General features: G+C 39.9%; 1 protein-coding gene across 1 annotated transcript in view; it reads left to right on the top strand.

Moving 5' to 3' along the window:
* Positions 1-7,911: 7,911 nt before the first annotated feature.
* The window catches only part of SLC13A1 (solute carrier family 13 member 1), a 90,469-nt gene continuing 80,978 nt past the window's right edge, over positions 7,912-17,402 (top strand). The window contains exon 1 of the mRNA XM_008258262.5: positions 7,912-8,079. Coding sequence (XP_008256484.1) covers positions 7,981-8,079 — 99 coding nt within the window. The 5' untranslated portion in view covers positions 7,912-7,980. The remainder of the gene's footprint in view (positions 8,080-17,402) is intronic.

Here is a 17,402-nt window from a genome sequence, read left to right as displayed (position 1 = left end):
CTTCCTCCCTTCCTTCCTTCCTTCCTTCCTTCCTTCCTTCCTTCCTTCCTTCCTTCCTTCCTTCCTTCCTTCCCCTCCATCCATCCATCTATCCATCCCTCTCTCCTTGCTCTCTCACTCTGGACCTATTTTATTTTCCCATTAATCCATCCACCCATTCATATATCAGATGTTTATTAGACTCACAACATGAAATGTTCCACTGAAACATGTTCACAGAGGATTTGCACAACTTCCTTCCACCTAGCAGCACGTCAAACTGCACAATAAAATAAAATTTGGCATTAAACGGTCAGTTTGAGAGTACAAAATAAACAAGTCTTTGTTTCTCTAATAATAAAAATACCCAGCCATAAGAAGTAGAAAGAAACACGCCTGATTTCAATCTGTAACTCTTCTTGCTAGACTGTTTTCTAAGAGAATATAATATTGTGATAGAGATCATTTTTCCTTTTGGTGCATAACTTTATTTTAGAAGGGAATGGCCTATTGTATACTAAACACAATAGCAAATAAATGACATCTCTTAAGCACACTTTACTGCTATAGAGGACATCAATTGTCCAAGCATCGCACATGATCTGTTGATATTATTACCTAGGAACACTGCAGAGTTATGTACTTAAGTAAAGAACAATTAATTGTGTTTATAAGTCACAAAACCAGAGACCCCAAGGGAACAGGATGACCTTCCTTAAATTCTACGTATCTTCAAATTTACTTATCTCTTCAAATAAATTGATTATAAACAAAAGGTACTCTTTATGAACTATTTATTCCCTCATCTAGGGGTATGCTAATAAAAACACATAACATCCTTTCTCCTCTTCCCTTCTGTTTTTTTTTTTTTTTTTTTTTTTAACCAGGCAGAGTGGACAGTAAGAGAGAGAGACAGAGAGAAAGGTCTTCCTTTGCCGTTGTTCATCTTCCAATGGCTGCCGCGGCCAGCGCACCACGCTGATCCGAAGGCAGGAGCCAGGTGCTTCTCTCGGTCTCCCATGGGGTGCAGGGCCCAAGCACCTGGGCCATCCTCCACTGCACTCCCGGGCCACAGCAGAGAGCTGGCCTGGAAGAGGGGCAACTGGGACAGAATCCGGCGCCCTGACCGGGACTAGAACCTGGTGTGCCGGCGCCGCTAGGCGGAGGATTAGCCTGTTGAGCTGCGGTGCCAGCCTCTCTTCTGTTTTACATCCTACCCCCTTCCTCCCATCCCTGAATTTTCTTTCATCATCTCCCAGAGAACCCAAGATAAAATGCGGCAAGGCTTTGCCAACAGAAATTACCCCTCCCAGCCTGTGGGAGAGTGTGGCCAGTTGTGCACTGGCTCCAGTGCTGGGCCTTCTGTAGCTTCTGTGTTCAGTACAGGAAGGCCCTCCTCTTCTGGAATTTGCTTCACTTCTGGGATCACAGTTCATGTCCTCACATGTTAGGACACAGTTCAATCCTACTCAGTCAGTCATTTACTTTCATGACACTGGAAAATTGTTACTGAAGCCGTGGTTAATAGTGAACGATGTCAACTACAGTGCTTAGGGATCTGTCTATGAATCTACACTCTCTAGAGTAGATTATCTGGTCTGAGGTAATTATTTTACCTGTTTTGAAAAATGAAACTAAAAGTTGTTATAGGTAGTTGACATGTGGGCCTGGAGATTTCACTTTTTACGTTATTTATATGTTTTGCTTTCATCCAGAGGATTCATCATTTTGAGGCATAGAGAGATGAGCATGAAGAAATTAAAAGGTTTTAAAGTATCAAGGTTAAATGACTGCTAGATGCTAGGTGGGATAAAAAAATCATCTCAATTTTAATAACAACTAAAAATATTTTGCAGCTCAGTTCACATACAGCACTCCAAGAGTGTTCCCTTCGCTATACAGTGCCTCAAAGTCATGGGATTTATGAAGGCAAACAGAATATATAAATAGGCATGCACCATAGTATGTTTCAGAATCAACACTGATTGAGGCTTGAGAACAAATGAAGTGCAGACATTTGGTGCAGCAGTTAAAACCCCACTTGGAATACTGTCATATAATTTTGTGAATGTCTGGGTTCAGGTCATGGTTCCACTCTAAAACCCCAGCTTTCTGCCAGTGCACACCCTGGGAGGTAGCAGGTGACAGATCAAGTACTTGGGTCCCTGTCCCCTGGATCGGAGACCTGGATTGAGTTCCAGAATCCAAGGGTAGGCCACCTGACTCAGCCTAAGCTGTTGCAGGCATTTGTGGAGTGAACCAGTAGATTTAAGATTTCTACCTTTCCCAATCTATCTTTTAAATAATTTTTTTTAAATGTCATTTAAGAAAGAACAAATAAATGAAAAGGAAAAAATCTGGCTTTCATTGTGTGACAAAAACCTCAATCATTTTTATCTGACTAAAGTTGGCATTTATTCAACTCCAAAAACTCTAAGAATGAAAATAGAAACATATAACTAAAGCAAATGCACTGTTTTTTTTAATGTGCTGATGCAGCTGGCTGTTTTCACCAACAGAAAAAGCATTTTGTCTTCAGGGTTTTTTTTTTAAGATTTATTTATTTGAATGGCAGAGTTACAGAGAAAAGGAGAAACAGAGAGAATGGGAGAGCTCTTCTACCTGCTGGTTCACTTCCCAAATGGTGGTAACAGCCAGGGCTGAGTCAGGCCAAAGCTAGGAGCTTCCTCTGGGTCTCCACATGGGTTCAGGACCCAAGCTTTTGGGCCGTCTTCTGCAGCTTTCCCTGGCACATTAGCTGGGAGCTGAATGGGAAGTGGAACAGCCAGGACTGGAATTGGTGCCCATATGGGATGCTGGTGATGTAAGGGGGCAGCTTAATCTGTTAAGCCACAGTGCAGCAACCAGTTGTTGTTTTAACCCCTGAGAAAAGGATGCACTGGGGCCTGTATGTGGCATAGCACGTAGAGCCATTGCCTGCGATGCTGACATCTGATGTGGGTACCAGTACAAGTCCAGGCTGCTCCTGGATGAAGCTCCTGGTTGCTAGTTTCTGCCTGGCTCAGCCCTGGCTGTAAAGATCATTCAGGGAGTGAACCAGTGGATGGATGATCTTGCCTTCTGTCTCTCTCTCTGTTACTCTTTCAAATAAATAAATAAATATTTTTAAAATATATACACTGAATATACACACTTTTTCATTTAAGCATCTACAGCTAAATTTGCAATGGAACAAATATTTTTCATTGAAAAGCCATATCTCTTTGCATGCCTAAATGTAACTGTCCTCACTTATCCATGGTTTCATTTTCTGCAGTTTCAGTTATTGAGTGCACTACAATTTGAAAATATAAGGCAGATAATTCCAGAAACAAATAATTCTTAAGTTTTAAATCATGTTCTATTGTAATTAGTGGGATGAAATCTTAATTCATGCTTCACTCACCCCAGCCAGGAAACGTCCCTTTGTCCAGCATATCCATGTTGCACACGCCACCTGCTTATTAGTCACTTAGTGGTATCTTGGTTATCAGATTTATTGTTTCAGTATTGCAACATTTGTGTTCAAGTAACCTTTATTTTATTTACTCAATAATGACCTCAAAGTACAAAAGTAGTATGCTGGTGAGTTCATTGCATATATTGTTATCACTGTCTTATTTTTTATTAGTTATTGCTAAACTCTTACTGTGCCTAATTTATAAATTAAACCTTCTCATAAGGATATGTGTATAGGAAAAAGCATACTACTGTATACATAGGGTTCAGTACTACCAAAAGTTTCAGGCATACATCAGCGATTAGATATGCCACAAAGGTAAGGGGAAACTACTTACCCCACTGACAAACTGCCCTCAGAAGTCATACTACATATGCAATATGGCTAATTGATTTCCATTTATTTATATCCAGAGGTGAGCTTAGATAAACTATTGACTGAGAACTTACTTTACCAGCCCTTTCCTAGGGATATGAATGATGCAAGGGAAAACAAATTAGTGTCATCTGTACTCAAAAGTTTAAGAATCTTTTGAGGATTTAAGATTTACCTGTGTTGTTAAAATAGCAAATAATGTAAGTCAATTTACGCATGTGTCCAAATGTATCTTTAAGATACTGAGTCAATGATTCTCAAATTTTAATATGCACAAGTATTATGTAGTGAACCAACTAAGCATGAAGAATCATATGCTACATTTTGATCCAATAAGGCAGGAAATCTGCATTTTTATTAAGCATCCCAGATTACTTGGCTCTGCTTGGCCCAAGGAGCACTCTAGGTGTGGTGGTGAAAAGTCAGGGATCGGGAATTTGTTCAAGGACTGGAATTCTCAGAATGGATTTATAGAGAGCAGCAGATTTGCAATGAGTCTATGAGGTCAAACTTCAAGGATGAGTGAGATTTAAAGTTAGAGCAAGGAAGTGTATTATTCGAGAAGGAAAAGGCCTGAAGAAAAGCACAATTTATGAGTTAATGTGGCAAAAAAAAAAAAAAGAAGAAAAGAAACAAATAGAAAACAGACCTGAGATGGCTCTACCAATCCAGTTTCTGTTCTCCTCATGTTGATTATCCACACAATCAAGCATCTTGGACTATCCAATTGCTTTAACACATGCAAGGACTCTTGTATCCCAATGAGCTTCAACCTGGGTCTAATATATTTGAATACTAGTTTTACCATTAATTGATGACCATTGTTAAAAGTCAGTGACAAATCCTGCACCCACATCCAGAAGCTTACCAAATTATGTGCATACAGCAGAAGTCTAGATTTGATGATTAGTCTCTAGTGTCAAATGGATATTTATAATGGTATACACATTGCCTTAAGAGCCAGTAGGAACTGGATTCAAATTATTGTTATAAAACTTAGGGATTTACTTAGGGATGGTTATAAAACCTGGGATATTTTACTTGGCCTCTTTGAATTTTAGTTTCTAATCTACAAAATATAAATAAAAGTAATACAGTCATCCTTCAGCATCTGGCGGGACTTGGTTCCAGAAGTTTCTATCATTAGTGAAATCTCCAGATGCTCAAGCCCCTTATATGAAAGTATTTCGAAATGCCATGTAAAAAAAATAAAATTAAGTTTATTTCGATGCAAGAAAAAATTTGAAATCCACATAGTTTTTTATAATAGACACTTTCCATGAACTTTTTGAAAACCCTATTCAATTAAATAAAACCTTACACAAAAGTATTAAGAGAGATTTATGTGTTTTCTATGCAAAGAAGAGGTAAAATTTGACAGTTGTGGCTAATTATCTTAGAAATGGATATGGTTAATAATGTGAAGTGATTCAAAGGGTACCTCAAGATTTGTTTTGAAGGTGCCCCCAAAGTCTCTTTTTTTATTATTATTATTTGACAGACAGAGTTAGACAGTGAGGGAGAGACAGAGATTCTTCCTTCCGTTGGTTCACCCCCCAAATGGCCGCTACAGCCAGCAGGCTGCGCCGATCTGAAGCCAGGAGCTAGGTGCTTCCTCCTGGTCTCCCACGTGGGTGCAGGTACTCAAGCACTTAGGCCATCCTCCACTGCCCTCCCAGGCCACAGCAGAGAGCTGGACTGGAAGAGGAACAACCAGGACTAGAACCTGGAGCCCATATGGGATGCCGGCACCGCAGGCGGAGGATTAACCAAGTGAGCCACAGCACCGACCCCCCCAAAGTCTCTTAGAGTTCATTCCCTGAGGACCTGCAGAGGCATTCAGCTTATACCAGTCACCTGCAATTAGTGTGAATTATTTTATCAGATCTTCCCTTACTGTGACAGTGGAGAGAAAATCTCTGAGGAGCAGGAGATTGGCTACAGGTAAAGAGAAAACTCAGGGCACCCACGGAAACTGAAGTGGCAGGAGCCTCAGGCCATAAGAAGAGGGTTCTGTGAACCTTCATCTGGTGAGAAACAGGCACCCTGGGAGAGCAAGCATTGCCCAGGATAGAGGCACTGACAAATGTCAAGTGCTTCCTTTCACCTCTGTCGGGCTTAAGTGCCACTGCTTCTATCCATTTAGGCCCTCATTTCTATTAAATGTCACACAAATGCCTTTTTACTTTTTGGTTTTATCTCAGAAAGTAAAATCTTCCAAGATAAGAAAGTGAGGTTCGGATGGTCTCACCAGGTGGCCTAAGGAAATCTGAGAACAGAAATGACTTCTTCAAAAAGTAGTTTAAAAAGAAAAAAAAATGCTATGACTGTACAGTGTGCTAATGGAAAAGAAATAAGTATGGCAACCAGCATGAGTAACTCAGTTCCTTTAATGTTTTCTTTTAGCCCTGTTTATTAGTACTATCTATTATCACTCACTATTCCTCTTATTATTTATAATTACCCTTACTTTCATCTAAGAAATTCAAAACACAATGTGACTTTCTGGTTTGGAAACTTGTTTCTTATATATTATTCTGATTCTTCTGACTCATTATATATAATATATATTTACAAAAATATGTTTTAGAAGAAAAATGCTTTCCCAGTTATATTTTTTAAAGACTTATTTATTTATTTGAAAGTTAGAGTTACACAGAGGGATGAGAGGCAGAGAGAGAGAGAGAAAGAGAGAGAGAGAGAGATGTCTTCCATCCAATGGTTCACTTCTCAATTGGCCGCAACAGTTGGAGCTGCGCTGATCTGAAGCCAGGAGCCAGGAGCCTCTTCTGGGTCTCCCACGCGGGTGCAGAGGCCCCAGGACTTAGGCCATCCTCCACTGCTTTCCCAGACCACAGCAGAGAACTGGATAGGAAGTAGAGCAGCCAGGTCTTGAACCGGCGCCCATATGGGATGCTGGTGCTTCAGGCCATGGCGTTAACCTGCTGTGCCACAGTGCCAGTCCCCCCATTTACATTAATACAAGTGAGTGTTGCTGAAAGAATCGTTTTTCTCGACAGGAAAAGAAAGTACAATTGCATCTATATAGAATTAGAAGTAAAATCTAAATGCTAACCATAGATTACATAAGAGTAAACATTATGATAAACTGACTATAAATAACAGGATGGTTCAGAATTGATTTTGTTTATACATAGCACTGAATGCAGAATAGTCGCTTAGGTGAGGTTTATTGGATGATTCACTACCAAGTAAACAAGAAACAAACCAGTTCCTAACCCTGAGAAGTTTCAAAACACATCCTCCCTCCACATCACAACTAGAGCAGTCTCCAGATGTGTTCCCATATGTGCACACGCACACACACACACACACACACACGCACCAGTTGAAAGGCCCTAATGACTCATCTCTGTGCAGACTCCCTTATGATTCCATAATCAATATCAGCACAACAGTATCGAGCCAAGCTAGCAAAGGTCTTAAAGGGAAGGGCTTATGTAAGACTATATTGTTACTTTGGGTTTCCTTTCAGAAGAGGCAATACAATCCTGGAAAAGCATATAACTTTGCTTTCAAATAACTGAGAAAGTTTATCATAAATTTTGCAAAACTCTACCTCCATCTATTATCTGAGAAGCTCCAGAAAAATCCATCAGTGCCCCCCAAAAAAGCCCCTCACACTGTCATACACTGAAATCCTCAGTGTTGGAGCTTCTGTTTCTATTTATACACTGAAAATAACCTTCCTTAGAGAGTATGCTAGAGGCAATCTGTGGAGACTCACTGGCCTCTCCTGCACGTGCGGTCAGTGCTCCAGGTAGGGAGCCTGGAATTCAGAGTATTAAGGAATGGAGGAGCGCCTGGTGGGCAAGCTCTGCCATCGTCCTGGTTTTGCCTTCTCCTGGATTTCTGCTGTCTGTAATCCAGTTAACATGAGCTAAGCAAGTCAAGAAAGAGCAGTTTTACTTTTCAAAGACCATATGAGCAAATGGTCTTTGATTTTCCACAAACACTCTTGAGCTTATCTCTTCATTTTCATTGTGATAGTAAAGCAATAAAAAATGAGATTTAATTTTAACCAATGTTGGTCAGTCTGGGAAAGTGAGTGGAGATGATGGGCTGGAAAAATATTAATCCGGGCTGGTTATTTAACATCAGCCTTATTTTGAGAAGGACAGGAGCAAAGGCACTTGCTCAGGACAATGAAACTCCTCAGTTATATTTTGCTGTATCGCCGGCTCCTTCTCGTAGTCTTAACTGTGTTGGGTTTACTGCCACTTCCTCTCATTCTGCGCCAAAAGGTAAGTGAATAAGGAGCATGGGCTAGTGGAGTTTCTGATTTATTTTGAATGTATTGCTGTTCAGTAGTCTGGCTCATAGCTGGCTGAGTGGTGATACTTGGTGCCTGAAAACATGACAGTTGTGTGTTGTGGTTTTCCCTTTTTCTCATTTTAATTGTTAACATTTGTTGAGTCTCAGTATGATTAACTTGGTTAATTGAATAGAATGTTCAATCAGAATTGCTCTATGGCCTCTCAGTTAGATGACAGGAAGAAAAAGTTTACCTCTTGCAAGTTACTAACTTGCAGAGAGAGTCTTAGGTTATTCCAACCCCCTACCCTTAACCTCTCTGTGTTTCTGTTTTCTGTTGTGTAAGATGCGGTTACTAAGATGCTTGCTGTGAGGATTCAGTGAATAAACACTCATTAGGGACTTATTTGGAGCAGTGCTTTGGCACACAGAAAATGGGGAAACAAGGGTTTCTACAGGTATGTTGTGTTAGAGTTACAGAGAGAGAGGGAGTTACAGAGAGAGCGCGCGAGATCTTCCATCCTCTGGTTCACTCCTCAAATGGCTGCAACAGCTGGGGCTGTTCCAGGCCTCCCACGTGGGTACAGGGGCCCAAGGACTTGGGCCATTTTCTGGAGAAAAAAGCCAAAATCTGGAGACACAAATGTTTTCAGTGAACATCCATTTGTCATTAGAGTCAATGATCTGAATCACAACTGCAAATCTGTCTTTATAGCCTCCATGGTGGTAAAAGTATACTACTGATACACTGACCGAGATCTCACTTTGATGATGAAATTCTATGTTTCTTTTTAATTCATACTGAAATACCAGAAATTCTTTTAAACCATCCCTTCAACATAAAAGACTCTTAATCCTTCCACATTAAGGAATTCGTGATCAGGAAACATGCCTGGGATGTAATTTCTATGTATTTGAAACAAACAATCACATTGGATTTTTTCCACTTTGAAGAGGAAAACTATTAAATATTCCTATATAAAACTTCCTAAAACTGGCTCGTTATACACCATGGCTCCAGTTATATCATCTGTGTAACCGTTGTTTTAGCACTATTTCCAGCATTTTGTTAATTTTTACTCTTTTTAGTACTCTAATATTCCTTTATTTTACCAGTTCCTGGCTTTTCTTTGTATTTGTATTTACGGGAAAAAACGATGAAAATAAGGACAGGTTTGTTTGAGGAGTCATAAGAGAAAAAAAACTTGAACAACAATAGACAGTCATTCCTCAATTTCCATGGGGAATTTGGTCCAAGACCTCTGCAAATACCAAAATCCATGGGTGCTCAAGTTCCTTATATGAAATGCCATGTAACACATGCACACATCTTCCTGTATACTTTAAATCATCTCCAGATTACTAATGCCTAATACTGTGTAAACATTTGTAAATACTTACTGTACTGTATTGTTTAGGAAAGACTGACAACAAAACAGTCTGTACATATGTAGAACAGATACAATTGTTTTCCTGAATATTTTCAGTCTGTAGTTGGTCGAATCAGAGGTATACAGAACACCTGGAAATTGATGGCTAATGCAGTATGTCTTTGTAGAGGGTGCCTCCAGGAATGCCTCATTCTATCTGGTTTATCCATTAATTAGGACTTTCTTCATGATAAGGGGACAAGGAAACCACCACATGAGTCTTGAGCAGCATTCTCCAGTTGATGTTTTATAAAACCAAAACAAGATTCCAAAAATTCTCTCAGATATTTCTAGATTTATCTAGAAAATATTTAATACCAAGAAAGAGTGGAAGTGTTGAAACAGAGAGCATGGGGGTGGAAAGGTTTCCATGGTGTAGCGGTCATCACGCTCGCCTCACAGAGAGCATGGGGGTACAGCTTACAGGGTTGCCTGTATTTCTGCAACTGTCCTATGCTTACCATGTCTTCTTCACAATATATTCACTTGAAACATCATGACCTTCAAAGTTAGAATAAGAATCATAATTAAATAAATCATACATAATGAGAGATTTATGATATTAAATCTAAAAAATGCAAACATGGTAGAAATATAATGATTATAAGGTAAAATGAACTTAAAGGGATAAAGGATCTACTAAAAAAGGGGGAGGTGGTAGGTTGAGAAATCTGTCAAAGAAAATGTAGATGAATAGCAAGGAATTAAAAACTAATACCAGGGAGAGAAGACAGATGGGAGAAATTCAAGGAAAACATAAAGAATTTTTAAAGAGCAAAATCAAATAATGAAATATATTTATAGAAACTATTGATATTGTGATAATTATTGATTTTCATATGGATTTAAAATAAAAGAAAAAAATGTTATAAGTTCCAAGCATGCCAACATTTTAGACATGAAAGGTATTTAGATGATGGAGGGCAATAAAAACAACAACAAAAAAAACCCTCAGAAATCATGCTAATAGTTATGTGTTAGATGCACAAAACCAGAGAATTAAAATTGTAGCCATTTTTACTTTCCAAATATTTTATGAGAACTTTCAGAGCCCAAAGTGTTGTTACTGGGGAAGTGTCGGATTTGTGCAGAAGTTTAAATTACTGTTTCTGCTTTCCCATAGCTTTCAGAATTGCAGAAAGTATTAATCACACAAGAAGCTGGTATATAAATGCATGCAACATGATTGAAACATACAATTTATGCTATGTGCATGTATTTAAAAGTGGATAAATGCTAAGAATTCATCATCCTCCAGCCTTTGCTTTCTGTCAACCACACTCAGTCTCTCTTGCCAATGACTTTTTGCTCCTATTTTCTGCATCTAATAGAATATTGCTCCCCTTGACCCATTTGAAGTCCTGAAACCTGTGTGTCATCTCGGATGCTTCAGATACCCGTGAGCACCCACAACTCAGAATATGTTGTCTTCTCAACCCATACCCTCTTCAATCTCCTTCACCCCATCCACTCCCCCCTCTCCATTCCTACTAACATTGCTTATCTCTCTGGGCTGTTTTCATATTTTTTCCCGGAGTCTCCTGCTGGAGCATCATTTTTAAAAGACCAACCTGGTCCTGCTAAGCCCAAATCAAACTTATTTGATGGCTCCCTTTTGCCTACAGAGCGACACATTTCTAAAATAATCTGTATAGGTTAATACATATTTAATGTATTGCTATTTATTTGTCCTAACAACAATCCCAAAACACCGGTATCTACAAAGTTATTTCCAGAAGTTCACGTAGGGGGCAAGTATTTAGCCTAGTGGTAAGACAACTGCATCCCACTGTCCCACTTTGGAGTACCTGGGTTTGACATCCAGCTGCAGCTCCTGAAAACAAGTTCCTGTCAATGCAGAAACTGCAGACAGTAGGGGCCCTTGGTAATAGCTCAAGTAATTGGAGCCAGGTTGGGGACTTGGATTGGGCTCCCACCTCTCAGTGCCTGAAATAAAGTCTTGATTCCACTTCCAACCCAGTTTCCTGCTAATACACAGGCTGATAGGCAACAAATGATGGCTCAAGTATTTATGTTCCTGCCACCCACATAGGACACCCAGCCAGAGCTCCCAGCTCCTGGCTTCATCATGGTCCATCCCTGGCTGTTCCTGGCATTTGGCAGTGAACAAACAGATAGATCTCTGTCTCTCTGTCTATGTTGTTATGCTTTTCAAATAAATAAAATTTTAAAATAAGGTAAGTTTATTTTGGTGCAAAAACTTTTGAAATCCATGCCAGGACTTTCTAATGTAGACATTTTTTCATAAATTTTTGAAGATCCCGCCTATAGCTGGATTTCAAAAAACAATTGCACCAAAGTAAACTTGACTTTTATGCCTGCTTTCAATGAACTTTTTGAAGTACTCTTGTATAAGCCTGTCTAAAACCAAAGTCCATAAATAACATTGATTCTTTAATGGTTCTCAGTTTGCCTTACCCCATTGTTCCTGCACTTGCAACTATAAAGCACACACTGAGATGAGGCCCCTCCCATCCTGGATTGCAGAATAATCTTAACCTATGATGGACAAAGAATGTAAGAAAGAAACAAACTTCAGGTTTTGGGCTTCTATTGCACAGTAGGGTGACCATAATGTTAATGCATTGCATATATATCTCTTATTTTTTTGTATAAGATTTATTTTATTTATTTGAAGGAAAGACACAGAGAGGGAGAAACACAGAAAGAGATCTTCCATCCTCGATTTCACTCCCCAAATGGCTGCAACAGCCCAGGTCAGGCCAGGCCAAAACCAGAAACTTGGATCTCTCACAAGGACATCGGGAGTACGAGTACTCGGGTCATCTTCTGCTGCTTTCCTAAATGCGTAAGCAGGGAACCAGATTGGAAGTGGAGTAGCCAGGCCTTGAACCAGTGCTCCAATATGGGATGCAAAGTTATCCACAGTACCACAACATTGGCCCCCTCTCTTAAAAACAAGCGGAAGATAGGATCTTGGATGTTTTCACCATCAAGAAATCTTAAATATCTGAATATGTGTGTGTGTGTGTGTGTATTTAGCATGATTAGACATTATGCAACCAATCCATGAATTGAAACAGTAACATTGTACCCATAAATATGAGCAATTTTTATCTGTTTTTTTTTTTAAATTTTTGTATTACTTTTTTAAAGAAAACTCTTAACTTTGGTCATTTAAGCTTCTGAGATTGGGAGCTTTTGCTGTAGCATACCTTAGCCTGTCCTGACTTAACCATGTTCTGTTTGCCTTACCCCACTGTTCTGAAAAATGCCCTAAGGGGATATACTGTCCCTTGGCTCATTTCCTCCTCTAGAAAATGAGCAACACCCTCTTTAAGAAGTTTCACATGTTGTTTAGAGGTGAGTCAGCTTTCCCAGATTTACCTTAAAAAAATACAAAAAAGATTTATTTATTTATTTCCAAGTCAGAGTTACAGAGAGGGAGAGACAGAGAGAGATCTTCCATCCTCTGCTTCACTTACCAGATGGCTATAATTACCAAGGCTTGGCCAGGCTGGAGCCAGGAGATTCTTACAGGTCTCCCACGGTGGTGGCAGGGGCCCAACCAATTGTGCTATCTTCCACTGCTCTCCCAGGCAATTGGATGTAAGCCTGATCAGAGGTGGAATAATCAGGACATGGGCCATTGCCCTCCTGGGATGCTGGCATCTCAGGATTAACCAGCTATGCCACAACACCGGCCCCCTGTGGTGCTTTTCTAAATCACAACTTCTGGGGGCAAAACACAGAAGGCCACACAGTCAGCAAATTTCCCAGCTAATTGTGAAGTTGTGAACTCATGGACTGCAATTTGACCACATCCTAACGCATAGTTGCAAACCTAGATGATCTCTGCAGTTATTTCCGGTTTCTCAGTGTGTGGGGGCCTGTGAAACAATGCATTCAGGGTATTGCTTAGGTATGGAGTTTGAGTGAAAAGAATCCAAAAATCACCTTGTAATTGGTATAGTGTTGCCACCAATTGCCTTTCCCTGCAGCCCATTTGGTATAAAAAGTAACAACAACAAATGCTGATTATTTCCCTCCCTTTGTAGCTAAGCTCCTTCTTACTTTCTGTCTTCCAAGATGAGTCTATTCCAAAGCATTCTAACTTTGTGATGAATAGGGATTGAATTGGAGAAATTACTGCCACACAAGGGGAGGTGCACTATGAGCCTTGCAAAACTCTTTACAGGCTGTGTCAAGTAACAATGCTTTCTTACAGCACACAGACTTAGAATGTATGATTTTTCTACTTTCTTAATTGTGTTTCATTCTCTTTAGAAAATCAATTGCATTGAGTGAGGCCCGTGATTGGTCCTGTTTTTCTCAAACTGTGCGCAGAGGAAATCGTACCCATATACATACCAATTCATCAGCCAAATTACTCCCTAATATCCGTCCATGTGTCATTAAAAGGGGGGGTGGAATGAACAAATCTACATTTTAAAGCCAAATTTATATTTCAGTTTTATCTAGAGCTATAATTTAAAAGAGAACAAAGGTGATTTTTAAACATAACCAGCCACATTTCCCAAGATAATTTGACAGTAAGAATTTTCTGAGGGGAAAAAAGTCATTATCCAAATTACCTAGTCATAGCTTTATTTGCCTTTTCTCTGTCTTCATCAAGTGCCCTGGCTGCACTTAGCTGAGGTGGTTCAATAAAGACATGACTATGATTTTGTTAAATGGGCACTGGGGAAGTGGGAGGGTGTCAGCCATGGGAATTCACCTATGTAGGTAAACATTTTAGTTTCAATTCCTGTGTGTTGCAGGGGCTCTGGGGAAAATATAAAGACTTACTCAATGTGGTGAGGGTCCAGATAGCCAGACAAGTAAGGAGGAAAAAAAGGGAAAGGGCAACAAGGCAAAGAGAAAGATTCCTACTCTAAGGAATCTTATGGTTAGGACGGAGACTGGATGTTCTATATGGAGCCCAAGATGTATGAATAAGAGCAATACTAGGAAAAAACACAGTGAAGAACTTCATTCACTCAATAATTACTACTTGGCACATACTCAGTTTTATGCAGAAACTTCAGAAAGGTAATAAAAATGGAATTAAAAAATGTTTATTTGATTTCAAAAAATTATTGAAATCCATGAATAAGAACGATCTTTAAAGAGTTCATGTATATTATAATAAAACTATGCATGGATTTCAAAAGGGTTCTATACTAAAATAAGCTTATTTCTTAATTTAAATTTTACATGGATCTTTTAAAGTGTCCTTGCCTAAGCCAAGAACTCTTTTAAGTGCAGAGAATAGGGCAGTGAATTTTTATTTAAAACATTTTCCTGAAGTTTGTACTTGAATTGAATCCCAACTCAATGTGCCTTGTTCTCATTGAACCTTAGTTCAACATGGAATTATAATACCCACCCCATAAAATTTTGGTGAGAACTCAATAAAAGAGGTTCTGTGGAAAACCTAGTATCGTAGCTGGCATTTAGTAAGTATATTCATGATGAACTTTTTTCCTTAAAGATTTATTTTTTTAAATATTTAATTATTTATTTGAAAGGCAGAGTTACAGAGAGAGAAGGAGAAACAGAGAGAGATCTTCCATCCACTGGTTCACTTCTCAAATGACTGCAACAGCCAAGGCAGGGCCAGGCTGAAGCCAGGAGCCAGGAGATTTTTCCAAATCTCCCACATGGGTGCAGGGGCCCAAGCACTTGAGCCATCTTCCTCTGCTTTTCCAGGCACATTAACAGGGAGCTAGATCAGAAATGGAGCAACCAGGACTCAAACTCGCACCTATATGGGATGCAGGCACTGTAGACAACAGCTTAACCTGCTGCACCACAGAGCCAGCCCCCATAATGGGGTTTTATACAATTAGAATTCTCCTACCAGATTCCTTCTCTGCTCTAAATACAAAGCAAATATTTTTGTGGATCTGAATAGCTCAGAAAAACAAACAAGTGCCACAGAAGTGAGAACCTATGGTCTAATGTGCTCCAGGCTCCATACTGGAAACTAAGAGCTTTCAATCAGTTTTCTCAAAGCTATGAGAGACAAGGAGGACTAAACTAGGTGGTTTACAGGAAGCGACACCACTCATCCTCTCAGTGGTCAGGAAGGGCTTCACCCAAGCTACCCGATCCCAGATGACGACATCTGGGTCTCCCACATAGGTCCAGAGCCCCAACTACTTGAGCCATGTTCTGCTTATTTCCCAAGTGCTTTAGCAGGAAGCTGGATTGGAAGTGGAGTAGCTGGGACTTGAACTGGTGTTCCAGTAGAGGATGACAAATTGGAAGTGGTGATTTAACATGCTGTGCCACAACACTAGCCCCCAAATAACTGATTTTTTAAAAAAAGATTTTATTTATTTATTTGAGAGGTAGTACAGACAGAGAGAGGGAGAGACAGCGAGAATGGTCTTCCTTCCGTTGGTTCACTCCTCAAATGGCCACAATGGCCAGAGCTGTGCTGATCCCATTAGCCGGGAGCTGGATCAGAAGTAGAGGAGCTGGGACTGCAACCTATACTGCTTGGATGCTGGTGTTGCAAGCAGCAGCCTAACCCACTGTGCCACATCACTGTCCCATGCTTGTACTAAGCCAAGGAGGTGCAATGTACACAACCAGAGCAAGCTACCAGCAACATTGCACCTCATGTGTCCAACAGAATTCTTGTCATCTGTCTTATACACAACTGCTTCTGCCTGGCTAACTATGGTTTGTTTGCTTGGTTTCTTGACATGATTTTTGAAGCCAGTAGGGGTATAAAGATTTGTTATGAGACTTGTGGTATTTTTACTTTTTAGGAAGCTCTCTCTCTTTTTCTTTTCCTTCTCCTCCTTCTTTTACTTCTGTTCTGTTTACAGTTCTGAGAAATCAGAATTTTATAAAGGTCGGTGTTACTTATATTCCCTATCTTTTTTTCTTTCTGTATTTTCCTTTACAGAAAGTAAATGAAATGAAAATAAACATTATTTTCATTGCTTTCATTCTATTCAAGAATTCATAATACTAAAGCACTTTTTCTATCAGAACAGAATTTGATTAAAATGTTTACTTGGTATACATTTCACTGTAATAAAGACATGAAATATTTCAATGACTTCCATGGACTGGGAGATGGATTGGGAGGGAAAAAACAATTCAGTCACTGACTCACTTACTTGACAATCCACTTCTTTTATTCCTGCTTTGTCACTGGTCTCTTATAGTAGCAGCGGTTCTGATGGTAGTAGTATGTAATGGTGGTGATGCTGTATGGTGGCTCTATTTTACAAGTAGGGGCCCTCCTTCCCTCCCTTCCTTCCTCCCTCTTTCTTCCTTCTTTCTTTCCCCCTTCCTCCCTCCCTCTCTCTGTCTTTCTCTCCCTTTCTCCCTTTCTCTCTCTCTCTCTCTCTCTCTCTCTCTCTCTCTCTTTTTCTTTTCCTTTTCTTTCTCATACCAAACAGGAAAGGGGAGAGGAAGGGATGGGAGCAGGTGGGAGGATGGGGGCAGTGGGTTGCATTTTTTTTTAATATTTATTTTATTTGAAAGATAGAGTTACAGAGAGGCAGCAGCAGAGGTGGGGAGTGGAGGTCTTCCATCTGCTTGTTCACTTCCCAGATGGCCACAATGACTGGAGCACACTGATCTGAAGTCAGGAGGAAGCTCCTGGGTCTCCCACATGGGTGCAGGGGCCAAAGGACCTGGGCCATATTCCACTGCTTTCCCAGGCTGTAGCAGAGAGCTGGATGGGAAGTGGAGCAGCTGGGACTCAAATCCACATCCATATGGGATGCCGCACCGCAGGCAGTACACAGTGCCAGCCCCTAGACTTTATTTTTATTTTTAAAAAAATTTGCTTATTTCTTATTTATTTGAATGGCAGAGAGACAAAGACAGACAGACACAAATCTTCCATCAGTTGATTCATTCCCCAAATGTCT

The sequence above is a fragment of the Oryctolagus cuniculus genome, chromosome 3 (genome assembly GCF_051225735.1).
Source record: "Oryctolagus cuniculus isolate XC-2025 breed Fujian yellow rabbit chromosome 3, ASM5122573v1, whole genome shotgun sequence".
NCBI lineage: Eukaryota > Metazoa > Chordata > Mammalia > Lagomorpha > Leporidae > Oryctolagus > Oryctolagus cuniculus.
The sequence above is the reverse complement of the archived record's forward strand: the minus strand, read 5'-3'. Positions and strand labels throughout refer to the sequence as shown.